We start from the raw sequence: 26,237 nt of genomic DNA on the forward strand, positions 1-26,237 counted from the left end.
ATCCACATTCGCTATTTCTGTAATAAGCTGCTATCAGTTCTCTTAGTACTATAATTATATAGGATATAACATTGGAAAAATCCAGCACATACAAATTCCATTCAGTGGAAGGGGCCACTGCCAGCCAAAGGGAAAAAAAACTGCAGTGGGAGGAGTGCAAACACACACACATCCATAGCAACCCCACTTGGAGCAGCCAATCTAGATGCAGCTCCCAGCATGTACAATATCACCCACCATGCACACTGCTGGCCAGGCACCCAATAGAGCACCCACCCATACTAGGGCAGAATGAGATCAGCTACCATTCTCAAAGGCCAGTGGATCAGAGTAGGCCTGCTAGTGCAAAGATAACGCAGGCCAGGGCGGGAAAGGTCACTCAAGTGTAGATTGCTCCTTGACTACAAGCTCCTCAACTTCTTCAATTTCCCTCGAAGCCCATATCCAAATATTAGCAAAAGTGGGGACAAGGGGGTGTTTCTGGAAATCAGGACAGTGGTGCTCCAAAATCTGGGGAAAGGGGCCTGGCTAGGCAGTCAGTGGGAGGGTAGCCATCACACCCACAACAGTTGGTGGATCCTGGAGTAGCATGCCTGTACAAAGAAAGACAGCCTATACCAGGGATGGTTCACAAGCTCATTGCACTGGAGCATTGCCAAGCACACCTTTTTTGCACCTTTCCAGGACTGCTGAGCAAAGCCACCTCCAGAGCTCAAGGTGACTTTGGGGGAGGGGAGCTGCAGCTGGTCAGCCTCTTGGGCACTGCCAACTCCTTTCTCTGTTTCTCTTAACATGGCACCACCATGTCCATTTCCAACTTATCGGGTCTGCTCCATACTAACAGTATCCAGAATGTCCTCCTGGGCTTGCATTACCCAGTAATAGGGCATTTCCAATGGAATGTGGCATGGGTAGTCCACCCTGTGTCCCACTGCCAGGCTTCTGTGAGGTAGAGTGTGCCAGAATCAGATATGTGTTCTATGAAACTGTTGGCTTCGTTTTTTTTAACAATGATTTTTATTGATTTTAATATACACATATAATTACATATAGTAATTACATAGAATAGCTTATATTCTATATCTAATATCGACTTCCAATCTTCCATGTTCTGTCTTCTTTAAATCAAACTCTTATATTTCACATTCTTATCCAATTTTCATAATTTAATAACTAATCTCTCAAACTTATACATCTAATGTTCTCGAAATGTACATAATTTGTTTCCCTTTTCAAACATCTACTAATTACCTTTCCGTTCTATTTCCATTTGCTGAATTTTCCTTCCCGTTATGAGGTTTATTTCCATATTGTTCTACTTTACACATCTTGTCTATATATGTCATAATATTTCCCCATTCCTTTCGAAAAGTTTCGTCACCCTGTTGCCTGATTTTTGATGTCAATTTAGCAATTTCCATGTATTCCATAATCTTTTGTTGCCATTGCTCAACCGTTGGCATTTGTTGAGATTTCCATACCTGTGCCAACAACAGGCTTGCCCCAGTCGTTGCATACATAAACAATTTTCTGTCCTCTTCCTATATCGTCACTCACCATTCCTAAAAGAAAGGCCTCTGGTGTTTTCCTGAAGGTATATCTAAAGATTTTCTTTAGTTCGTTATAAATTTTTTCCCAATAAACTTTAACCATATCGCATGCCCACCACAGATGAAAGAAACTGCCTTCTTTCTTCCCACACTTCCAACAATTTTTATTTCCTATTCTGTACATTTTAGCTAATTTGATGGGGGTGAGGTGCCACCTATACATAATTTTGTATAGATTTTCCTTCAGTGCTGTGCATGCGGTAAATTTCATACCATTATTCCATAAATTCCACCATTTTTCATACTCGATATTATGGCCGATGTCAATTGCCCATTTAATCATAACACTCTTAATCTCATCTTTAGTGTTCCATTCGAGCAGAAAATCGTATATTTTTGACAGTGTTTTAGTGTTACTTTGTATTATTGATTTTTTTGTGCAAAGCCTGTTAATTTTTTGTCTTTTATATATATACTGTTCAGTTGGTGGTATTGTATCCAACTTGTTACTTTGTCTTTTACCTCTTCATATGACTTGATTCTCATAGTGTTATTTTCTTCCGACAATAGTTCCCTATAAGAAACTGTTGGCTTCTACTGCAACCACCATTATCAATGCTACCAACATGATGGTGACATGCAATATCCAGTGTCCATCTCACACGAATGCCACAATGCCTGAAAATGTTCCCAACTTCTAGATCCTTAGTTTCTAACCAGCTACATCTGCTGGAGGACCACAGGGGGCTTTTGGGCAGATGTGTGAGATGGATTAACACAGGGGTCTGCAACCTTTAAGACCAAAAGAGCCACTTGGACCCGTTTCCAAAGGGGAAAAAAAATCTGGGAGCCGCAAAACCATGGCGACATTTAAAACAAATATAACACTGCATTTTATTTTTAAAAATCCGATTTAAATTATAAAAAATCCGATTTAAATAAAAAAAATCCATTTTTATTTTTTTGAAAAAATTCATTTTTATCCACCCTGGGGACCACTACCAGGTCACAGCCTGATCCAAGGTGGGTTGCAACAGCATACAAATATTTGATTTGTTTTTTTTTTTTTTAAAGAGTCCTCAACTGCACACTTGTGTTAAATGTTTGTCCCATGTCTTATTGAAGACCGCTGGCTTTTACAATAATCTTAGTGTCTTTTACCCTTAATATTCCAGACCAGAGGCTATGTTCACCTCTTCCAACCTCCTCTCTTGCTAAATAAAGCACAGAATTGCACCAGAGAAGCCTGTGATGTTTGTGCTGACTTGCATACAGGTGGCTGTAGTAGTTCGTAGTGTTCAAACCTTTTTAGGGGAGTTCCCTGCCGCCTTAATGACAATGGCGATAGATTTTGCACATGAACACAGATCCAAGTTAGGACTCCTCTCTTCCACGCCAACAGGTGCTTTGTCAAGGCTCCCCTAACACACACTCAGGGCAGAGGAAAAACTGCAAAACGTCCCGGCCTTGCTCCGGGGCGGAGAGAGACGTGCGCCCGCAAGAGCGCGGTCTGAGGCTGCGAGCGGAACCAGGAGCGAAGGAGGCAGCGGCAGGGAAACAGGCGCCGCTTCCTCGACCATTTTTAAAAAGAGGGCTTCCCCCCTCGCCCGCCACCCTCCGCCCCTGGCCCAGCCCGCAGCTGCCTACCTCCTCGTCGCCTCGACACAGCAGCCAGCAGCCTTCTGAGAGGAACCGCGGCCAGCCCTCCCCCGTGGTCCCACGACCCAGCCGAGGAGTCCTGGCCTCCAGTGCCCGTGCGGGGACACGTCTGAAGGCCCCCTTCCTGCCCCCATCCCGTCCCGCCTCCCAGCTGCCTCTGGATGCCGCGGGGTCCCACATACCCGCCAACCCCGGAGCTCCCCTGTCCGCCCCAAAGCCGCCTCCCACGCTAGGAAGACTCCCGGAGCTGGGCAGGGTTGGTCCCGCCAGGCAGGCTCGGGGGGCGGCCTCTCCCATGGGCGCCTGCTTCGGAGGCGGAGGCGGGGTCTTCAAAGTTCCCCCTCCCGCTCGCCCAGCTCCATCTCTTCCCGAAGGAGTGTGTGCGCCTCAGGCGCGCTCCCCGCCAGAGCCCTCGGCTGAGCTGCGCCACCTCTACTGCGTCCCCACCGCCTCCGAGCCCCGCTGCCCCGCTGTTCAAGGCCAGGTGATCCTGGGTACGCCCCTGAGCAGCGCCCTCAGCCTCCGGAGGGCGGGCCGCCGGCCAGCTGGAGGGCGGTCGCTGCTAGCTGGAGAAGTGGGCGGGCGTATCCGCCCCGGAGTTCCGGAGCCGCAGCAGCCGTGTAAAAGAGCCGCATGCGGCTCCGGAGCCGCAGGTTGCTGACCCCCGGATTAACACATAGCAACATCCAGACTTGAGATGCCATTGATAACCCTTTTACTTACCCATGCAAACAGCTGAATACCCATGAATACTCAATGAAGCCCTTTATTCTATTCAAATAGTCATTGGGGACACTTAAGATGTGATTCCATGGCCTGCATCACATGGTAGAGCAATGTGACTCACTCTCCTGAGAAGGTATCCCAAGTTGTGATGGCCCGTGCTGTTCTCTATATTGTCATGCACAGAAAGCTATGTATGGGAAAGGATAGTGCTGGGCTGCCGCACCTCACTGTGGAAGGAGTAGGCATGGTTGACAAGAGTGAGTTGCATAGGATTGCAATCTTCATGCTGTTGGTACTTGGGACCAAACAGGTAATTCATTTAGACAATCCACTTGACTTGTGTAGCCCTTGGCATGCTTTCTTTCTCTCCCCCCCCCCATGCCCACATTATCCAGATTTTAATAACAGGTTTTGCAATTACTTGCATTTCTTTCTAACAGACATCTTCCACCAGCAGTGTGGAGTGGTAACCAAGTATCCCCAGAGTTCAGGATGTTTACTACCAAAATGCAAGTGCATAAGGCCTGCAGCTCTTTAAACAAGACTTGATATTAAAACACTCCTCCTTTGAAGGCTTTTAATTAGTGGTTGTTTAGCCATCTGTCATCTAGTTGAGATTGATGCATTGCAGGGGGTTAGAGTAGATACAGGTAGATAACCCTTGGGATCCCTTCCAACCCTACATTTCTATGATTCTTTTAATTCTTAGTGTGAGCTGCCTTGGCTGTTTGTTTACAAATAAATCAATCGAGAAATCTTTTGGCCTTTAAGCTGCTAAAAAATATCGTGTGTGTGTGGAGATATTTCTGTCTGCAGCAGACAACCACATGCACCGCACTGGAGTGCCTATTCAGGCTGCAGTTGTAAGCACAATTGCTGGAGACCAATTCCCCTTGACCTCAATTGAACCTCCTCCTGACTCAAGGCGTTTGGGCTTCAGAAGTACACGGCACCCTCGCTATAAACAACAGAACTCAGGCGACATTTCTAACCCATGAAGAAAGACATCGCGTTTCTGAAGCAAATGATAACGCTCCCTCTGCCTCGCGTTGCCTTCTCCGTAAATAACCCGATTTTTTTTGGGGGGGGGAGGCGGCACGTTAAGTCACGTGACCTATTCAGACCCCCCCCCTCGCTCCGAAGACGGGACGGGGCAGGAAGGGAGGAGAGGCGGCTTCTATTTCCATTGGTCTCTTTCGCGCCTTCACGGTCTCACATGACCCACCCTCCTCCAACGGATCAGGCGTCAGCGGGCGGAAGTCCCTCTGCTCCCGAGGATCTATGGTTTCTTTGTAGGAGGCGCTCCCCGCTGCGTCTATGGTCCTCGCGGGGCTGGACGGGAGGCTGGCGGATCGGCGTGCACATTCCTCCCCCATTACCTCACACTCGGCGAAGGGGCCGCCGGGATAGTGGAGGACCTGCGCTCTGTGCCGCCTTGCTTCAGCTCCCTGTGTAGCCGGCGGCGAGCCCGGGATTCCTCTTCCGATTTCGCTGTGCGGTTTCCCCCTTCCCCTCCCCCCGCCCCCGGGCCGCCTTGTCCTCCCCTGCCCCGCTGGGTCCACTTCTCCGGCTCTCGCCCGCCTCGGCCCATGGCTCCATGAAGCGCGGGGCAGTCGAGGTGGTGGCGGCGGCGGCGCTGGTGGCGGGGAGGCAAGAGCAGGAGCGGCGGCGGCGGCAGCGCTGGTGGCGGCGGCGTTGGTTGGGCTGAAACGGCGAACTGGGGAAGGGAGCCGTCTCCGCTCCGAGGAGAGAGAAGGTGGGGGCTCTAGTCACGTCCTCTGCGAAGGAGCCTCGGAGCGAGGGGGGGGCTGCTCAGATATAACCCCCCCCCCTTGCGGGCTCACCTCACATTCCCCTCAACCCCCCCCCCCCGGGCTTCATCCTCCTTTGCGCCGCTCTCGCTCCTTGTCTCTTAAGGTCTGGACTCTGGGGCGTCCCTCTTATCTCTCCCCCCTCCCGCGTCTTCCTTTTCCTCGCGTCCCGCTCGGCAGCCCCCCCCCCCTTTTTCAGGACCTGCTTTGTTGCTTTCCCCACGCTCGTGCACGGGGCCCTTCAATCTACTTATTCGCCGACTCCCGGCGTGGTGCAGCGGCTACAGTCCGGGGCTTGGACCCGGTTCAAATTCTCGTTTCACCCGCCTGGGTGGCCTTGGGCAAGCCTGGCTATCCGTGTACATCTGTTTTAAGGATAAATGAGGCATAATACCTCGTTACGGCGGCGGAAGTGCTATGGAACAGAGCTAGTCACGTCCTCCTCTTGCTTTCAGTACAGTCACGTAGGTCGTCTCTTCGCTCCTAAACAGGTTTACCCAGCTACAAGCCCCGTTTCAGTTCAGTGGGACTTGGTTCCTAGCGTGTCTTTTTTTAGGATTGCAGGCTGTAGTCTTTTATATTCCTTTGCCATAACGTCCTGTGTATTTGTACCATCCTGCTGTGTCCAGCTGGGTTTTTGCTTCCAGATAAGTGTGCATAGGATTGTGGTCTTAATTGGAAGTGAAGTTCATTGGAAATTTTGGAATATATATGCTTGCTGTGATGGTTTTCTGAAGCTATTTCCATTAGACATTTGACTGCTGGTATTGCCCCCATCGATTACTCCTATAAGTGTGTCTACCCTTTGCTGTGTCTTCCTGTTGCTAATCATTTTATCTATGTAATCTGCCTTCTAACGCTATCAGTGCCATCAGCTTTGTATATGTCTGAGTTAAAATAGTGAAAGAGTTGGATCTCATACTTGGAGATGGCTTCAACATTTTATTCAGCTTCACCAGAGCAGAGAACCCCTGTTTTGTCTTCTCTGCAAGTGTGGCTGATGTGCTAGAGGAGATAATTAGCCATGCTGGTGTATTCTATCCCAGTGTCAGTGTGGTCTTAAACTAAGTGTGCTAAGATGTCAGTACATGTCTGGTCATGAGGATCATCTGTAGAGGTGCTCCTGGTTATGCCAACATGTATCCATTTGTTATCAGACAGGAAGTGTATGTTTCCTGTAGTGCCACACTCTATGAAATGGTCTCTCCCCACCCCCCACCCCGAAATAAGGCACATGCCAACAGTAAAGCAACTCTGGCACATGCTGAAAACTTTGCTTACCATGGCATTTGCTGGCTACTGATGCAAGCCATTATAAGATTCTATAAGGATATTCTTATTGTCTGTCTGAAAGTATTTTAATGATTTTGATTTTATTTGTATAATATTTTATATTGTTGTACATCTCCTTGAGATGCCTCTGCCAAAGGCAGTATATAAATATTTTAATAAATAATGCCCAAGCACCCTGCACCTAATAGTTCTAGGATATTCCTAATACCTCCTACTTAGTATACCATGTCTTCCTGTATTAGCTCTTTCATTTTGCTTCTTTCACTATCTTTTGTACACTATCTGTACAAAAGTTCCCCCACCCCATAAGGAAATACAGTAACATTTTCTTTCAATGGTTTCAGTAGTTTCTCTGAGTGCATCTCATAGTAGGAGTAAGATGGACTTTGGGTCAAGAACAGAAAAGATAGAAAAGCCCACATTTACTTTGGGTCTCATGCACTGTGTTAACCTAGTATGCCTCTTTCCATCTATTTCACTAGCAATAAAGTAGTGCATTTATAAGTCTAGTAGCTGAGCTCTTCGTTCAGTGTTTAATTTTGCCTAGATATGATTTTATAGCCCTTTTTTCCTGAATGTTTTTTTTTCCAGATTTGGGGAACAGTAATGGGCCGTGAGAAAAGAAAATTCATTCCAGATATAAAATAGCTTCCCCTTCCACCTGTCCATCTCCCCCTTGGCAATACAAGGTTTCTGCTTTCAGTAAGTATTATCTCAGGCATAATAAGTTGAAAATTATGGCACAATGATGCTGCGAATACTGGTGACTGGTATTACCAAAAAGCATGGTGAAAGGGGAGATCTTTACCCACCTTACAACTTCCAATGTTACTGTATTCTTTCTGCACCCCTCCCCAACCCCTAAGTTTGTTTCTTTTTTACAATTGGCACTCAGATCCAAAGTGATGCTCAGGGTTAGATAATGTCCTATAAATTTTGCAGCCCTGTTTCAGTAACAGAGCTCAAACTGAGATGAAATAGGGTGTTCAACCCAATAATTAGCAAAGCAATAAAATTATTTGATGTTATGTTACGAGCCATCACTGCCTATAAAACCCTTTTTCCATATGCTGAGGTGACTGCAGTCAGGTGGGGGATAGGATGGCGAGTTAATTGTTGGATAAAAAACGAACTGAATAGGTGGTTCATTGTTAAATTGTTTCTTTCTCTTTGCTGGTATTTACAAAATGTTAGCATCTGAAATACACCAGCCAGTTTCATCTACATTTGCTTTCTGACCATTTGCACATAGGGAATAATAATTTTCTTATAAAATCCCTTGCAAACATCATACATTCTGTGCATGCTTTGGATTGACTTCTGAGTAAATGTGCCTAGGTTTGTGTTGCATACAAAAGGGAGTTCTGGCCAGCATGCTAACTAGGCCATTGACACAGGTGCAGCCACAATGGTAGAATTCTCCCTCTTTTTTCATAGCCGTTGTATAGCCTTTCATTTATAACTAACACTTTTCAGCCCCAAACCAATGCAAGGGCATTGGTTGCAACATTATCTTTATGTTAAGAAGACTGAGGCCTACACCCAACAGAGAAAATTGTCCTGTTCAGTTTTTAATTTGAATTTAAGATAGTGACATGTAAGAAAGTTCAAAATCTAAGGCTGAAGGTCTCATTTCTATCTGTAATCTGTGTTTTGTTAGATGAATCCTTGATCAAACTCCTTGGTGGTTATTTGTATTTCAGTGATAATGGGCAAATTGCATTAATTCCTAAGAAAGGGTGGCAGCAGTAGACCTGCATATGGGAATGTCCCAAGAAAGGAAGACTCACCCTCTTGACTCTACCAGGCTAATAACTAGCATAGGAGAGGTGACTAGCATACTGCCTTCTTCCTCTAAAGTATTTATGACAGTGGGAGCTTTCTCCTACTCTTTTTGCCCCAGTATATACCTGTCTCCTGCTGGTGGGTGTAGGGGCTAGCTTGTACTATCACTGCTGATCAGACTTTCCCGAGAGAGGTGTGAGCAAGGCATGGATAGAAAGAATAATCTCTAAGTTATAAGAGTGCACATAAGAAGATAGTGAAATGGCTGCAGCCTTTGTTGTAGCAAAAGGCCAAGTCTGTTAAAACTGAATATTTTCAATATCTGGAAGACTTCACAGTTCCCTGTGCCTTAGACCTTCTTCGACATAGTATTTTGCAAATGAACTGAAACCCTAGGTTGAAAGCAAACAAAAATTGCAAGCATACAGTGAGCACTTTGTAGCATTGTGGCTGTTCAACCAATTGTATGTGTGATGATGTCACTGAGCACATCTGGAATGTTTTTCTTGGGTTTATCTAGCAGCATTCTGCCTTATTCCAAAGATAGTACAGGTTGAGGACTACTCTCCATTCCTACTGCTGTATGAGGTACTAAAACACGCAAATGGTCTGCAGTTACATTTAACTATTGGATCACATGTTGCTCATGCAAACTTCATAGTAATATTCCTTTTCATAAATAAAGTCCACATGACCTTTGTAAAAAAATGTCTTCATAACTGTGCACATTGGTCTGCTTTCTATTTAGTTTTCCAGTCTTGTGCAATCATATGTGAGCTTTCTTATGGAACTCGGGTTTTTAATGTGAGAGGTGTAGTTTTCTTACTGTGGAAAAAACACATCCTTATAATTTGCTTTTCTTTTAGTATAATGCTATGTGTTGCATATTGTGTGTTTTGCCAGGGTTCTACAGTACTCCAGACAGCAAGTGCTGAATCAGGATGGGAAAAAGACGCTGTGTTCCTCCACTTGAGCCCAAGTTGGCAGCAGGCTGTTGTGGGGTAAAGAAACCCAAATTGTCTGGAAGTGGAACACACAGCCACGGGAATCAAGCCACAACCGTGCCAGTCTCTAGTTCAGGTCCTCTTCAGAACCACCAGCATGCAGATGGGGGCAATGGAAGGGAGAACGTATCAGATTTGACTTTATGCCCTGGAAACTCTCCAATTACGCGAATGAATCCCACTTCAGGAGCATTGAGCCCAATCGCCCGGCCTAATGGAACTGCCAACAGCACCAAAAATCTAGTGGTGACAGCGGAGATGTGCTGCTACTGCTTTGATGTACTCTACTGTCATCTTTATGGTTTCCCTCAGCCAAGACTTCCTCGATTTACCAATGACCCCTAGTGAGTAAATCCATGGGCATGGGAGGGAAACTGAAAATTCATCATCCAAAGTTCTTATGTTGTAGGGCTATTTGGAACACAGGTAAACTGTTAAGAAGGAATCTGCAGTGTTGTTTTGATGTCTGTAGGATGACGTAAAATTTGAAATGAAACTGTTTTAAATGGTGGAAGCATAGGTAGATTGATCTATATTAGGCAAACATTTAAAATGGGCATGCGCATCCTGCAGGGCGCATATTCAAGCACTGGATTTTACAGGGCCTTTGACATTGTAGCACTCTCAGTAACTAAAGAAGGTTAAGGGATTGGGAGCAGGCCAAAGGATATAATGCTCCTTCGCCACTCCAATGCAAATTCCCCAGCCAAAGCAAGCCTTATGGTAAAGGTTTATCATGACACCCATCTTATCCATAGTTAATGCTATTCCACAGTCAGTATTAACCAGACTTGAGATCAGAGGGGTCTGTTTTCCACCCTTAAAAGAACTGAGAAGGGTAGTGTTTTATACTGGTCTGATGCTTTGTAGCTGTGTTATATATACTTTGCAATATCAATATCAAATTCAATATCTTCCTTTGTTGCAATTAGAGTCTTCACGTTTGCAGAGCATAATTTGTAAGTGGCTGCATTGTAACACGACATATTCTTTATTGTCGAGAAAAGTTGCATTTGGTTTAAAGGTTATAATTGGGGAACTAGGAAGCAGGAAAACAGGTTTTAGAAGAGGTTTGAAGTGAAATGAAATGAGGAGGTAGCCTTGCTTAGTGTGGTATAGTTTGTGCAGTGCATCATATACCTTATACTTATTAAATGACAGCTCTTTAAGAATATTATAAAGAAGATTGGAATTTGCTCCCCTAGAACTCCATTCCGATTTTTGCTGTAACTTGTTGTATGAGTGATGTGAATATTGTGAGTCTCCAACAGAAAAAAAATATGTGGCTGCCTGCTAGAGCCAAGGGTGAAGCAGATATTTCAAAAGTAGCATAGCTGTGGTTGCATTTGGATCCCATCCTTGAAAAGATAACTGGTGTCTCCTTAGCACTTCTTAGCTTAGATTGTGTTTTTCAGATATTTAGATCATTTGCCTCTAATGCAGATTTCACTGGAATTTTGTTGAACCATGACATTGTTATTTTTTTTGGTAAAGAGTATTTGCCCGACATAGCTGTCTTTTAAAACAAAAACAAAACTGTGCTTTCCAGCCATAGGCCAGCCACCACTGGCTCTGCATGATCAGGGTTGGTCTTGACTCATGGTCTTAAATCTTCTATTTTCCTATGAAAATGTATTGAGAGATAAATGACTTTAAGGCATCCAACCCCCCCCCCCAAAAGAAGCTTGATAATTTGAGATCTAAGCCAATATATTTGCTGGTGAAATAGTGATTGATCACTTTTCCTGCATTATTTTCTCTACAGACAAATTGGTCCAGTCTGGACAATTATATATTGGGTTAATAAGCCAAGATATGCCCAAAATTTTTACCCACGCATGCAACTTGCCCTTTATGGTGTACCAGAACACAAAGTGGATATCTTCAGTTAACCAGTGTTTCTCATTTTGTCTGAACTGTAAAATTATGATTACCAAGTCAGGAACAAGCTAGAAAATCAAACTGTTGTTGGCAGTTGGTTTAAGATCTTGGCTTGCTCTGAACTTGGTTGTGGGAGTTTCTAGTTGGAAGATATGAACACTGTTGCTAATTGAAGACTTGTACCTTGCATTCAGAAACACCAAGGAAGGAGGTGGCTGCTTGCATTGGTACCAGCTTTATTCATATCTTGGTTTATTAAGCCAAGATATGGTCATCTGAATACAGCTAGAAATAGAAATATATATTTCTTAAGGTGATCATTGAAACCCAGCATTATCACAGTAACATCACATTATACCACATCTGCAGGCATATCAGAATGAGTGTCTTTGCTTGTGCTTTCTGTGGAACAAATCTGGATAAACTGCCTAGAAAAATCACATTACCTTAGGTGCCTATAATCTGGAAGCTAGTGTTGAAAAATGCTAATTTCTTACATCTTCCCCATTCAGTAGCAGCATCAAAAGTTTGCTGCACATTCATAGCAATTTGAGTTTAATTTTTATAGTCATACTGTAGTAGTATGTTGAAATTAAGGGGGGTGGGGGAGAGAGAGAGAAAGTCAGCGAGTAAAAGTCCAGAGTTTTTGATTAGACTAAACAAGCATTTTTTCAACCCTAGAATTTGGAGTTTTTCTTGAGAGTGAGAAATCTGTGTTGTTTGAGCCCTCCCTTCATCTTGGCTCCCCTGATTTGCCCTCCCTTCTCTTCCAGAGATTTGTGCCTGTGGAATTAGCACAGGAACAGAAAGTGGATGTGGTCATTCTATCTTTAGTATTCACTTTTTTGTGCGTGCAGCCTAGCTGTACATACTCAGACCCCTGTTGAGAGGGAAACAAAACATTGGAATAGTTTCTCAAATAGCAACACAAGACCACAAAGGGGCATCCTGAGGAAGTGGCATCTTAAAGATCAGAAGTTACCACCAGGTGGGTAACAATGCTTCTTACCAGCTAATCTGTGCTCTTATCTGTCAAAGTTTGGAGCAGTTAACTCAAGATCAAAAGGATTACAAAAATTTTCACACCCTCTCCTTAGAACTGTCCAATGTAGTCTTCTGATAACAACATGCTTGGAACCAAAGTGACCATCCATCCATGACCCTTATGGTGCTTTTAGAGCCTCTTTGAAGTGGATTAGTCACTTCTAGACTGCTGATCAATGGAACCTGATCTGATCTGGTCTATCCAGAAATTAGTATGCATCAGCTGTGCACTCTGTTACTTCTTTTGTTTTTCCTGTAGTTTTGATGTGTGTAATACATCAAGAAGGCTGACTGAATGCTGGGCTAATCAGCTCCCCGGTAGTGGGAATCTGAATACAGCAGCCAAGTTAAACAGACTGCCCAAGGACATGCCAGCAGAGAGTGATATGCTTCTGCTGTGTCAGACTGTGTGTGTTGTTTTGTTTTAGAGGCCAACGACTCTTAACGCAGAATGCCTTCCCCAACCTAGTGACCTCCAAATGTTTTGAGCTACGACTCCCATCATCCCTTAACGTTGATCATGCGGCCTGGGGCTGATAGAAATCCTGAAAGGCACCAGGTTGGTGAAGGCTAGCCGATAAACTCATGTGCAGTGTGATACTGAACTGGAAGCCCTGATTGCCTCTCTTATTTGTGTGTGCAGTTGGTCTCTTAAACCTAAGGCTGTACAGAGTCAACTACATAGAGTCCGACTTCTCCCTCTAAGATGAAAAAGCATGCATCACACGGAGAGAGATAGCACTACATATTTCAGCTTTCTTCAGCTTGATGTTCTCTAGATATGTTGGATTAAAACTTCCATTATCCTTACAATTGGGCATGCTGGTGGGAAATACACTGGTGGGAAATACATCCCAGCAACATTAGAAGGGCACTGGGCTTGGGAAGGCATGGTTTATTGCTCAGGTGCTCTCCTGGGGAACATTGCTGGTTGCAAGAGGTGACATATTAAGGTTTCTTTTTAGTCACAAATATTTAGAACTTGAAATAACCTTCTAAATATTTGTGACTTAAGATAAGCTTATCTTTTCAGCACTTGATAAAGCTGTACTGTGCTGGAAATTCCATTATTTATTACATCTCTCTATTCTTCCAACCTAAATAACCAGATGATGCCTCCTAGATCATAGTACCTGTGATGATTTACTAGTACAGTGGTGTCCCGCTAGACGAAAATAATTCATTCTACGAATCTTTTCGTCTAGTGGTTTTTTCGTATAGCGAAGCGGCAATGTAAACCGCGGTTTTCGCTAGACAAAAAAAAAAACGAAAAAAAATCGTCTTGCGAGGCAGCCCCATAGACTTTTTCGTCTTGCGGGGCAGCCTCCGGCTAGATGAATGCCTTCGTCTAGCGAGTTTTTCGTCTAGCGGGGCACCACTGTACTTGTGTCCAGGAGAATCCTACACATTTAAATAAAACATTTTACCAATTGTGTCATTATTTTAATACAGTACTTGACTTCAAAAGTCAGACCTGTTCCCTGTGTGGCTTTGTTTTTTGCATTAAAAAACAACTGTTGATTCAATTTGTTTGATGAAGGGTCATGGATCCAGTTTCAGATTTCTAAGTCTAGGCATGGCAGATTTGTTTGTATGAAGTTTATGTTCCAGGGTAATCCTTGAACTTACTGTAGTAAAATTTATTAAGCCAGCCAAAATATCCCAAAGGTAGTGTTCAAGCTTTCAGGTTCACCAGATCTCTTTTTCAGGCTGGATAATTAAGTCAAAAGGGAGGGGGAAAGATGTTGATGATTGTGATGAGAGAGTACATGTCCGAAACTGAACATTTAAGATGGAATAGAGAAGATCCTAAATACACGTAAAGGTAAAGGGGCCCCTGACCATTAGGTCCAGTCGCTGACGACTCTGGGGTTGCAGCGCTCATCTCGCTTTACCTGGCCGAGGGAGCCGGCGTACAGCTTCCGGGTCATGTGGCCAGCATGACTAAGCCGCTTCTGAAATTCCATTGAACTTAGTGGGGGCTTACTCATGAAATCAGTTAGCGTTTTGAGATTTTATTTATTATTAAATTTTCCACAGTGCTTTTATCGTTGCAAGTGCATCTCTGTCACTGGAGGATCCAAAACTGGATGGTGGTATGGGAGGGTATGGGAGTGGTGTCAAATTCTAAACACCCCCTGTACCTACTACAGGTACATCAGCCTGGTATCCTGCGTTGCAGGGGCTTGGCCTAGATGACCCTTGAGGTGCCTTCCAACTCTGCAATTCCATGATTACACCAACAAAAGAGGTGCAAGTCATAACTCAATTAACCCATTAAGCTCAATGGAGACCAAGAAACTGCCCTTCTCTGCCCTGGCATAGTATAGGATTCAAACTAAGTTTGCATTTAGTCACAGCCAACATCTAACACCCAAACATAACTCAGATGATAGCATTTGCTGCATGGAGCTGTACGGCTCTGGTTCCTGCATTAAGGGGGAGCTTTGGTAATGGGAACTATGTAGGAAGAGCACCTGACATAAAAGGAAGGGAGCACTTTTCACGAACATCTTGGACTCAGAACACATTGCCGATACTTGTTGTCTTAGAACCCATACAGGTATATTGCCTCAGGACACAAGCGGCCAACACCTCTCATCTGTAGCCAAGGATGCAAGACCAAAGCACCTTGAAGAGGTAAGCAAGGGGAAAGGGGAAAGTGTAACTGTGCAACCTTGCTACATTTTGGCTAAACTATATTGGTGGAAGGATCCTTTTTCTCGTCATACCTAGAAACATCTTTACAAAGAAGCACAAGGCTAAGCATGCAGAAAGGGGTGCCCTGGTGGCCATGAAACCCCCATATGCCAGAAAACTTTATTAATGAAGGGCAGACCCTAACCATTAATACATGCTCATGATTCTTTTTGTTATACAGGATCGTGACAGCCTGGACACATGGAACAGGACAACTGCAGTATCCAGAGTTCTGTTGTAACTCCCTAAAAGAGAGGTAGGTATTGTCTCAGTTTCTACACTTTCTCACCCAACAGAGGGAGGGAGGTTAAGGCTAAGGGTATTGGATGAGCACCTAGGTGATAGCACTCACTCACATCGCCTTCGCACAAACACCTATTACACATATAGCTCCAGAGACTATGCTGTTACTTTAGTGCTCTCCTTTCATCTCTTTGATTTTCCAGGTGCAGAGAACAGGACACATTCCACTCCCAGTGCCATGCAGATTTCAAGTGAAGCCTAAAGCGAGACCAGCAGCTGCGACTTGTGATTCTAGCCATCAATCCAGCTACCTTGAGTGCTATATGTAGAAAAGCGAGATTCTGTAAATTGAAATATCTGATACTGTGTAATAAAAGTTTTCATTTGCAGCAACAGATGTTTTTGTTTTTTGTCAGTGTGGATGGCAGTAATCCCATCCACCAGTTCTCACTGGTCTCAAGATGGGAACTCTGACCTGGAAAGGGTTGGTTTATTATTAGGGCTCAGGGTCTGTAATGGCTCCATGCTCAAATGAAGGTAGTGGGTAGGCTCCTCAGAGTTTGCAAATGGCCTGAATACTACAATAAGTGAAGCAGTCAGTTGGCATTGAGGGCAAAATGCATGATGAGGTCTGGTACAATAAACACAGCTAGCTAATTATGCCGATCAATTCAGCATTTTCCCTGATTGGATGACACAGTACTTAATCAGGTGCGCCAGTCTGAACATCTCCCAACAGTGACTGCTGAGAGGCTATATCAGTGGCTTGAATCTGGAACTCATTGCATACCTGAGTAGTAGAGCATTGGAGTTGCATGCAGAAGGTTCTTGGTTCAATTCTTGGGATCTCCAGGTAGAGCTGGGGAAGACTCCCTGCCTGAAATCCTAAAGAGCTGTTGCCAGTCATTATAGACAATAATGAACTTGGCGGATCAACGTTCTGACATGTTATAAGATAGCTTCCTATGTTCCTTCAGCTGTTCCACAGGGTATGGGTTCCTTATGTAGCCCATATGCTCCTGATAGAAATGGATTCTAATTCTGTCTATTCCTCGCTCTTGAATCTGACATGACTGAGAAAGGCCAAGCATGTTGACTACCCCAATATGAACAGTCCATCGGCCTTGCTTAGCCCATACACAAAGCACTTCCATTTCATCTTAAATCTGTTTAAACTAGACAAGCCTTTTCATCTTGCTTTCTTTCTCACACATGCACACACTCTTTGGTTGTTATTTGCTTAATATCCATCCTGAAGAAAACATCTGGTGAACTCAAAAACTGGCTTGGTACTTTGTTGTCTCTCATTTGTTCCTCACAAATATATTACACTGTTGTTGAATTTGGTTCTTTCAACACAAACACGTTTTTTGTCTGCATTCTACGCTGTTATTTTTTTTAAAAAAGGAATACTATAATTGAAATGTATTTTTTAAGATAAAATTGTGGTCCATCATATATTCTTTTAGCCTCCATATGAGATGCCACTTGAAATCCTGCTTATACTGCTTTATAAGTTCTACTCAGTGGTTTGTGGCTGGAGCAATAACTGAGTTAGGCATTCTCAGTACTAGAGTTACGATTTGCTCTCTAATGTCATCCTGCACACTGCCTACTTTCAGAATTGAGGCAGGGAGTACTGTGGTCTTTTAGTATAAGCTTTATATGCATAATAGGGAAAGTTACTGGTGCTGTGGTTAGCACTTGAGGTTAGAGAATGTTACCTCCAATTTTGTATGCATTGGGGAAAGAGACATGAAAATTCTAGAAGAGATTTGAAAGTGTACCTATCTACCTACCTGCAACCCAGGATAACACTTCATGTATCTGATAGTGGACTGTAGTCTGTGAAAGTTTATGACATAATATATTTGTTAGTCTTTAAGGTGCCACAAGATTATTTCTTGAATTATCCTCTTTGAGATAACGTGGGGGCTGCATCCCAACATTTGTGACTTAATTATTTACTGTATTTTTAGTGGTGGGATCTGTATCTATTCAGAGCAACCTTTATTAAGCTAAAATACAAAATATTCAAATAAAACAGCAGAGGGCATAGCTCTCAAAAATTACTGCCTTTGGAAAGAAGACAAAGATAAGAAAACTGAACATTTCATAGTTCAAGGATGATTACAGTAAAGGCCTTGTCCTAAAAGCAGACTTGTCCCAAGACTCTACTAGAAACCAGATCAAAATGAATCCAGATAATCAGCTTCATCCTTGAGTCACTAGAGTTATCTATCCCCTACCCAACCATGTTCCCCCAAAAGACAAATTTAAGACATATGCTAGTTGTGTAAGAATAAAAAATGTTTATTATGGAGAGGCCTCACAGCCACCTTCAGTGTAGCTAGGAGGGTCTTCCACATTTGTGGACAAAGATTAATTTGTAATAAAATTAAGTGTGAAGGGATTGGGTGTGTTTAACCTGGAGTAGAGATTAAGAGGTAATATTGAAATATTTGAAAGGTTATCACATAGAAGGTGCAGCAAATTTATTCTTTTGCCACTTCAGAGAGTAGGACCTGTATATTCTGGTGTATAAGACTACTTTTTAATCCAGGAAAATCTTCTCAAAAGTCGGGGGTCATCTTATACGCTGGGTGGAGAATCTGCAGTCGAGTATATCTCAAACTGCTGTAGTAGTGAATTATTGGAAGATGGAGTTTTTGTGTTATGCATTTTCAGTCCACTCTTTGTGACATGGAAGACAGGGCGAGACAAGCGACTTCGGGGCTGTATCGGAACTTTCTCTGCCATGAATCTTCACTCAGGACTCAGGGAATACACATTAACCAGGTAAAGACATCATCCATACTGCCTCAAGTCTGATGGGAAACCAGGCACAGTGGGGCATCTATGTTGTGATTTCCTATGTCTTGTCTGAGGTGTCACGTATATCCTGCTGCTCAGGCAGATGTTCTCCGCCAGAATTTTCTGCTACCCAAAATTATAATTGAGGAGTCACTGTTGTAGCTGACTGTATATTGTACTATGGCTTCCAGTTAAACGGCACACTGCATTCTTTTGTTTGGGGCTGAAAAACAATCTTCAAAGTATGTAAAGTAGCAATTTTGGATGCAAGCATGTTATAGCAGTACTTTGATTAGCAGTGCATTGGATTCCTATAACCTACAGACACAATGTAAGTTAGTGGTTTATTTATTGTTTTGACCCATGATGGGGGTTTCAAGGGTGCACACCCACTTTGCAAAAGCACCCCTCCCCCAGGGGGAATATGGTTGGAAGAAGACATAAGGCTGCATAGCAGAACCGAATGGCAGGCAGCAGCCCTGCTGCTGAGATAGGCAGCCACCTCGCTAGGTGGCCAGTTCACTTGAGCCAGAAGGAAGCCTCATCGTGATCAGTAGCCTGCATAAGGTTAACGACATGCTCATTACTAAGGCAGAGTATTCTATGCCAGCATCAAATCCAGTTTGGGTTCTTGGCAGAATATGAGTGTTTTGGGGAAGCATTTCAATCTCTTCCCATTTCATCGTTGTAATAGTCATAGACAGAAATCTTAGAGCATGGTTCTACCTTTGGTATATCTGGCATTCCATTTTATATTTTATTTAATTTTCCATGTAATGTGTTTAAACCTGTTCTGACCTAAAGTGATGTCCCTTGTCCCTTGTCCTGCGATGAAATGAGGCTGCAAATGTAAGAAAATGCTTGATTTAAACCTTACAGTGCTTGTTTTGGTTGTGTGTGTTCTGTTCCCCTTTTAGTGCACTTAAGGACAGCAGGTTCCCACCCCTGACTCGTGAGGAGCTGCCTAAACTTTTCTGCTCTGTCTCCCTCCTCACTAATTTTGAGGATGCCACTGACTACTTGGACTGGGAGGTGAGAACAGGTGCATTTGGATCTCTGCATCACTGTCTCATACCATTTGGGTTCGGGTTAGTATATGGTAATGTGTCTGTTTTATTATCAGGGTAGATTGTGGTAATACAGCTAGAAAAATGAGATTGGAAAGATGGAAGACTGAAAGGATGCAAAAGTGAAATAATATATCAATATTACTTCAGTGATGGTTGGGAGAGGCTGTAGTTAAGCGTATGAGAAGAGAAGAGAATTATTAGACTAACGTTGCAATCCTAATTCCACTTAACTGAATTCAATAGAAGTAAGTCCCATCAAAGTTCCTGACATGATTAGGATTGTACTGTTCAGAGTCATCCTATGCACATATGAAAGTAAATCTCATTAAACGCTTTGGGACTTGCTTCTGTGTAACAAGCATAAGACCACACTGTTAAAGTGGCATATGGGGTGAAGGGCATATATTTTACATCTTGAAATAGTGGGGCTTGCTGAAACTAATTAATTTGGTCTGCCTTGGAGAAATTGCCTCTGGGGCCAAAAGAGATGGCAGTACACAATAGAGTTGTCCCAGGAAATGACTTGTGATATCGCAGATGCAAGAAATGGAAGCAAGGTGGAGGCCTTTATCCTGACAAGGTTGGACTGCTGGTAGGATGCATGGCAGCTGGAAAATGTTTTGTACATTGTTACAGGAATTACGTCTCAGTTGGCATTATGTTTCCATTGCTAGGTGGGAATCCATGGAATCAGAATTGAGTTCATCAATGAGAAAGGTGTCAAACGCACAGCAACATATTTACCTGAGGTTGCTAAGGAACAAGGTGAGTTTGAAACAATCTACACTGAGGGAAAGTGGTCTAAATATCAGGATTTGGATTGTGGATTTTGGCTTAAACAGCAGCTGTGGAGGTCACCTAAAGCCATTAATTATCTGGCTGAATTATTTTAAAAATCTGCCCTTTAAAATGCTCAAAATCTACAGTGCTAGTTATTTATTCAATGGCACATGTTCCCCCCCCCCCCTAAGACCAACCATGTCTTAAAAGCAATTTTCTTCATTACTGCTAAGACTTTGGTGTTCTTCCTCCCATCCCCTTGTCATTAAGAATGCCTGGCTTAGTTTACTGTTGAATCAGGTTTTGCCCTTCTCAGGTTTTTTTTCAACATTGTGTGTGGGTTTCCTCTTCAGCCTCACCTGATCACACAAGCACAACGTCAGATGACCCTTCTATCCTCCCTCAGCACTAAGTTTTGTGCTGCAAACATGGACAACAGTTGAAGAATGCAGCAGTTGCCACCACTGTAATTGTTCAAAACATTTCTTCCACCATTCAGAGGATCACATCTCCTCCTGGAATTGAGTCAAAAGACCAAAGTGTAATTCATTAAATCAGGTCTCCGCACTGCACCATTACTGAAAAGTAGTGGATTTATACTGTGTTTGATGTGCAGCTGTGTCTTACTTTGAAAATGTGACTAACTTGATTGCTATATATGACTAAAATAGGATAATTGGAAATGTCATATGACTTTGTTGACTAAATTGTTGTTTTCAGTTGGAATTTGTCCAGTAATTTAAATTTGCTTATCTCTCTTTTGAGAGCCTATCCCTTTTTCTTTAAATGAGCCTGTATTTAGATCACTGCTGCTTGCTTTTTTTTTTTAACAGATTGGGATCAGATTCAAACAATAGACTCCTTGCTCAGGAAAGGTGGTTTTAAGGCTCCAATTACCAATGATTTTAGGAAAACTATTAAACTCACCAGGTAAATGACATATTTTACTTTTTGGTAGTTGTCAGCAACTAAAGTCATTACTACTTTCATTGTTGATGGTAAGTTTTAAGGTTGCTCTTTTTCCTGCAGTTTTCTGAATTTCCTCACTGCCCCCAACAGTGGTACCTAAACATTGTTGTTTTGTTCAGTCATTGTATTTAAATTGTTGCTTTGAATTTTCACAATAACAAATACTGGCTGCCAGAGCCAACTTTGGTTTTGCCTGGGAAATGTGCATGCACACACATGTGCACCCAGGTTACTGGGCTGGCTGGGACACACTCCTCCCCATTGCTGGCAGTGGTGGCTGCTCTCTTTTTCTCTGCCATCAGTTACCATTTCGTCCTTTGTATGCTTTCTTTTTGGGCCCACTGGTGTGATGGTTAGGCAGCAAGAGGAGATGCAGCATCCACTTCCAGCTCCTTATGCCTGGAGGGAGAGAGTAAGGGAGAAAATGGAAGCCACTCCTACTTCTCACCTCTGCTACCAGCAGATTTAGGCAAATAGGAAGAAGAAGCAAGCACAGAGGAAAGGAGTGAGTGAGGGATCTGGCAGTGAAGAGAAGGACCTGCCATCACTCTGCAGCCATTTAGAAGGGCTCCAGTCGGCAATGACTACTGAGCCCCTGTGGATTGTGGGCCTCATCCGTATTAAGCTGGAATTGAAATAAATAATTTGAAAGGTTAAACAATTTTTGTTGATACAACAGAATTCCGAATACAGCTGTTGGTGATTTGCTGACTTTGTTTTGTTGACAAATGTATTTTTTTAAAGACCCTATGCTTTTTTCTTACAGATACCGCAGCGAGAAGGTGACAATCAGTTATGCAGAATACATGGCTTCTCGTCAGCATTGTTTTCAGAATGGCACTCTTCATGCCCCGCCCCTCTACAATCATTACTCCTGACACAAGGCTGCATGACCAGTCCCGCCCCCCAGCTACCACTAACGGCTATGACATCATTGGGGCAGATGCCTCCTCTTCCTGGTCCAGTTACTTCTATTACTGCACCATTTTATGATGCTAGCTTCCGTTGCCAAGTCTGCCTTCCAGCTGACTGAGGGATGGGGGATACCAGTGAGTGCAACTGAACTTCAGGGGCCCATGCCTTTCCTCATCCTTCCTTCAGAATGAGGGTTCAGTTGGACTGAGGCTCCAAGACTAACAGTTGCAGTTGGGTAGAGAGAACCTTGAGGAACGGCAGTACCGCTTCAGATCGCTCTGTGTGTTAAATTGCACTGTGTTCATTTGAATTGTTAATTGTGACAGCCCCCTTGATTAAGTAGGAGAGTTCTCCTGGCAGTCTGGGCAACGGAGTACAACAACATATTTTTAGGTTATTTTTAATTTTTTTAACCTCTGATATTTATCTACCATGAGCTGATTAGTCCTTATACACCCCAGGCAAGCAGATGACATGACGCGTTACAAGGATGTATGTCAGCAGAGATTCCTCCCTCCTCTTCGCAGAAGATGGCAATTGAAAGGGGAAACAAAATTTACTGCGGATGAAACTATTGCTTGCACAAATCCAGGAGGGTTCAGTTCTCACATCTAGCTGCTCTTGGTTTTGACAAAGAAGGAAAGTAGCCCACTAGATAGGACAGTAATGCATAAATGAAGGTGATAGGACAGTAATGCATAAATGAAGGTGAACTGCTCTGGGTTATGTTTGGGAGTAGCTTGCGTTTCCTTGTCTCATGGAAGTACAATCTCCCTCTCCTTTGGGGGTTTTCCCTGGGTTTCTAACTTGAAATACAAGCAGCATGGTCTGCTGTTGGTTTGGGGCTGAGTTTATTTCCCACAAAGCCATCATCAAAGCAATTCAAAAAGGATGTGAAAATTGTGTATAGGAAACACTCCATGGGACCTGTGTTTAACTGGCAGCAGTTTTATTTAGCATGACCCTGATATCCAGGTAATGAAATACACAGTAAATGTTAGCCTTTAAGTGGTTATCTAATATAGGTGCCATTGCTGCACTGGTGCTTCAATACTAGATACATATAATTGGAAGTCATTCAGATTGATTTAAAAGTATATAGCCTCCAGATAAGTGTACTTAGAACTGGAACCTAAGGAATATTTTCAACCCATACCTCCCCAACCCAACCCCTCAAAGTTAACTCACAACCATGTTTAACTATCCTGTGGATTTTAGAATTGCCCTTCCTATTGTTGCTGAATAGCCGGTACATCAAATCATAACTGGAAAGCTCTTTTTTCCCATTCAGGTATCCTAATTCTCCTGTGTGAGTCACTATGTGTTATCATGAATGCAGGCATACTTAAATGAATCCACAGGAACTATTAAATGGTAGTGCAGGACTTGTGGAAATCTTGGTAATCAGCATTGATAGATTAAAAAAATACAGGTGGAGAGCACAGCATTATGAGAATTTGATATCTTATATGCAGTATGTGTAAGGACAGTAGCTTTTATGGAACGCTTATTGGAAGCCAGAAATTATCTGGGAATTATCTTTTACTATGGGATGCAAGTTTCCAGATTCTTGGTGAATGAACATTGCCCTGGTGGGGAGGGTGAGGGGAGATTAATGCCTTCTATCTTGAAGCAAAGCCTCAAAGGCAGACTGAATAGATGTTGCATTACTGGAGAGGTAGACATGAATAGCCCATATGAACTGGTGAGCAATATTTGCCAGTATCTGGCTTGGTTGCATCAAAGTGAACTGCTGGCTAGAAGAGGGCAATCATATTATCTTCCTGGCAAAAGGACTGTTCAGAGAATCTAGGAAGCCTCCAAATTACTTATTTTTCTACCACTATTCCTCCTTCTCAGAAGAAAACCTAACCTTGAAATTTTGCTTGTCAATGAACACATCTAGATGGTTGTGGGTGGGAATGAGAGAGAGGAGCTCATATTCCAGATATCTGCAGTACTGCCCCAGCTTTGGTTTTGTATCAGATCATTTGTATGGATTACCACTTTTTCCCTTCTAATGATGATGAATTGTGTTTGAATGTGAAGGGACTGTTTCATGATTTCCTGCTACTGAGAATAAATCAGTCTTCTTACAAATTAGAGTGATTTGTAGTTAATGTTCCAGGTGCCCTGGACTGATGGGAGATTGTAGAGGGGAGAGGAGAGTTCAGCTGTGGTCATGCCATCCATCTTTGCTCTCAGACAGTATTGAAACATAGGGCTACACTAATTACTATTCAAGTGTTCTACTTTAGAATTTAAATTGTAAAGATTTTTTTTAATGCAAAAAGGAAAAAAAAATATGGTGCTAATCTTTCACCCCTGAGCACATTCGGTGAGACTGGTCATGCAGGCATATAGTGCCAGGCTATTCAATATTGCTTTTTTTAAAAAAAATGTTTGCCCTGTTACGTGTCTTCAACAGTGTATAGTGTTAATTATTTGGTTTCATTTTAATGGGTGTGGGAGTTCAGGAGCCAGGTGGGGACCTTAGTTGCCATTTTAAAGAACAGACTTTTAGGAGTGACTTGACCTACTTGGTTTAATTTAACCATTACACTGAAGTAAGCTAAATTGGTTTTGGAGTGAGAGGTGGTCTCATTCCCTGCCCTTATTTCCATCCAACCACCTAGTCTGTATAAATGGAAATGCCTCTGTTAAAGTTGGATTGTGGTGTTTTCTTGTACTAAGTGGAACAGCAAGCAGGCCACGAAGCACGAAATAGTCCTGAGAAATGGGTACATTCAGCATTGGTCTCATAATGGAGTTCAGTTACAGTATCTTTGAACAAGTGTGTTAGTTGTGTCATTGCTGCAAAATGTATGGGGGTAGGATAAGTCGTCTGCAGAAGATGATACTACATCTGGCTCATACATAGCAGTAATGCACCAAGATGAGCACCAACACTGATATTTGAATGATGTGGAAACCAACAAAATAGCTAAAAGAGAACCGCCTGTTCTGGAGTCGTAACCAGTTGTATTTTTCAGCTGATTAGTGAGTAGCGGGATTGTATAAAGACCTTAGCAATAGTCTTCTGGTCTGATTGGGAACTGGCTCATCCTTAGCTACAAGCAAGTGCCTTTTGGTCTAGATGGGTTTATTTCAAGACAGCTGTAGTTGGGAATCTTCCTTGCTGCAGCCATGTATCTTTAGTGTATGGTTTTTGTTTTTTTCTCCAGCAGATAATGTCTTTGATCACTGGAGTCTCACTGTTCCTCCCATCCCTTTTCATAATGACAACAAGCCTGTCTTGATAGAGGCATTTTATGGTCAGAATATCAGATCAGCAGATAACTGCATCTGAAGACTATAAAGGCAAAGTAATCTGTACATTTCAACCAAAATTTTAAGTTTTGCACATAATTGTTTTCCCCGATTCATTGTTAACATTGCAGTCTTCATTGACTGAGTGCTGTTTTGTTTGATTTCTAGCACCAAAATGCTTGACATTTTGGGGTTGTTATTTTTGTTTTGTTTTTCCTTTAAAAGCAAGGAATTTCTTTTGACCTTCAATGCAGAGATGTCAGACCAATTCTTTGTTATTACACTTGGTTGCCTCCTAGCTATATAACTTCTGGGTGTAAATCATTGAACTTTACCCTCTAATGAAGTATTGTAGAAAATAAATTGTAATGGATACATTTTTATCTTGTTCCTCTTTTATTGGTGTCTTTGTCGATTTTGACTTTTCACATTACAATCTAATACTAATAACTCATTTTGTGTTGTTTCTTTTTAATCCTACAAGGCAAATTAAAGTTGAAAGCCAAGCAGTGTGGATTTTTTAACAAAATTAGGAAATGCACAGAAGTAATGAGTTTGGAACTTGTATTTTTTAAAAATTAAAACTTTCATGCTTATCTGGTTGTGGTGAACTGCCTGTTCTCATTAGTTTGAAGATAAAAAGTGATTTCAGGATGGTCATTTTGAAATTGACATTTACCAAAATTATGTATGCAAAGTGCTTTAAAAGCACAGCTGCAACAT

The 26,237-nt window shown here is 42.8% G+C and overlaps 1 protein-coding gene and 1 long non-coding RNA gene across 3 annotated transcripts; both read left to right on the plus strand.

Annotated features, from left to right (window-relative positions):
• Positions 1-5,275: 5,275 nt before the first annotated feature.
• On the plus strand, positions 5,276-25,895 carry AMMECR1L (AMMECR1 like). 2 transcript variants are annotated; one of them, XR_004426666.1, is made up of 8 exons: positions 5,276-5,691; positions 7,631-7,741; positions 9,728-10,172; positions 18,385-18,495; positions 19,428-19,542; positions 20,255-20,345; positions 20,714-20,901; positions 21,194-21,291. XR_004426666.1 is itself a non-coding variant. In XM_033149970.1 (8 exons), the coding sequence occupies exons 3-8, from the start codon at positions 9,766-9,768 to the stop codon at positions 22,205-22,207; spliced, it is 933 nt and encodes a 310-aa protein (XP_033005861.1). In that variant the 5' UTR covers positions 5,281-5,691; positions 7,631-7,741; positions 9,728-9,765; the 3' UTR covers positions 22,208-25,895. The 2 variants fall into 2 exon arrangements, 1 of the variants encoding a protein (XP_033005861.1); XM_033149970.1 differs by lacking the exon at positions 20,714-20,901 and adding an exon at positions 22,096-25,895 and having other exon boundaries at positions 5,281-5,691; positions 21,194-21,290.
• LOC117047155 lies at positions 11,525-16,522 on the plus strand. Its single transcript, XR_004426667.1, has 4 exons — positions 11,525-12,697; positions 15,306-15,393; positions 15,635-15,709; positions 15,900-16,522. It is a non-coding gene; the product is annotated as an uncharacterized LOC117047155 (long non-coding RNA).
• Positions 25,896-26,237: the final 342 nt, after the last annotated feature.

Source organism: Lacerta agilis, chromosome 5 (assembly GCF_009819535.1).
Source record: "Lacerta agilis isolate rLacAgi1 chromosome 5, rLacAgi1.pri, whole genome shotgun sequence".
NCBI classification, from domain to species: domain Eukaryota; kingdom Metazoa; phylum Chordata; class Lepidosauria; order Squamata; family Lacertidae; genus Lacerta; species Lacerta agilis.

Bases quoted from the DNA above. Each gene is read 5' to 3' on its own strand.
- AMMECR1L (XM_033149970.1), top strand. From the start codon at position 9,766: ATGGGAAAAAGACGCTGTGTTCCTCCACTTGAGCCCAAGTTGGCAGCA. The intron at 18,496-19,427 runs GTAAAGACATCA...TTCCCCTTTTAG, and splicing joins AGGGAATACACATTAACCAG to TGCACTTAAGGACAGCAGGT. The intron at 20,346-21,193 runs GTGAGTTTGAAA...TTTTTTTAACAG, and splicing joins TGAGGTTGCTAAGGAACAAG to ATTGGGATCAGATTCAAACA.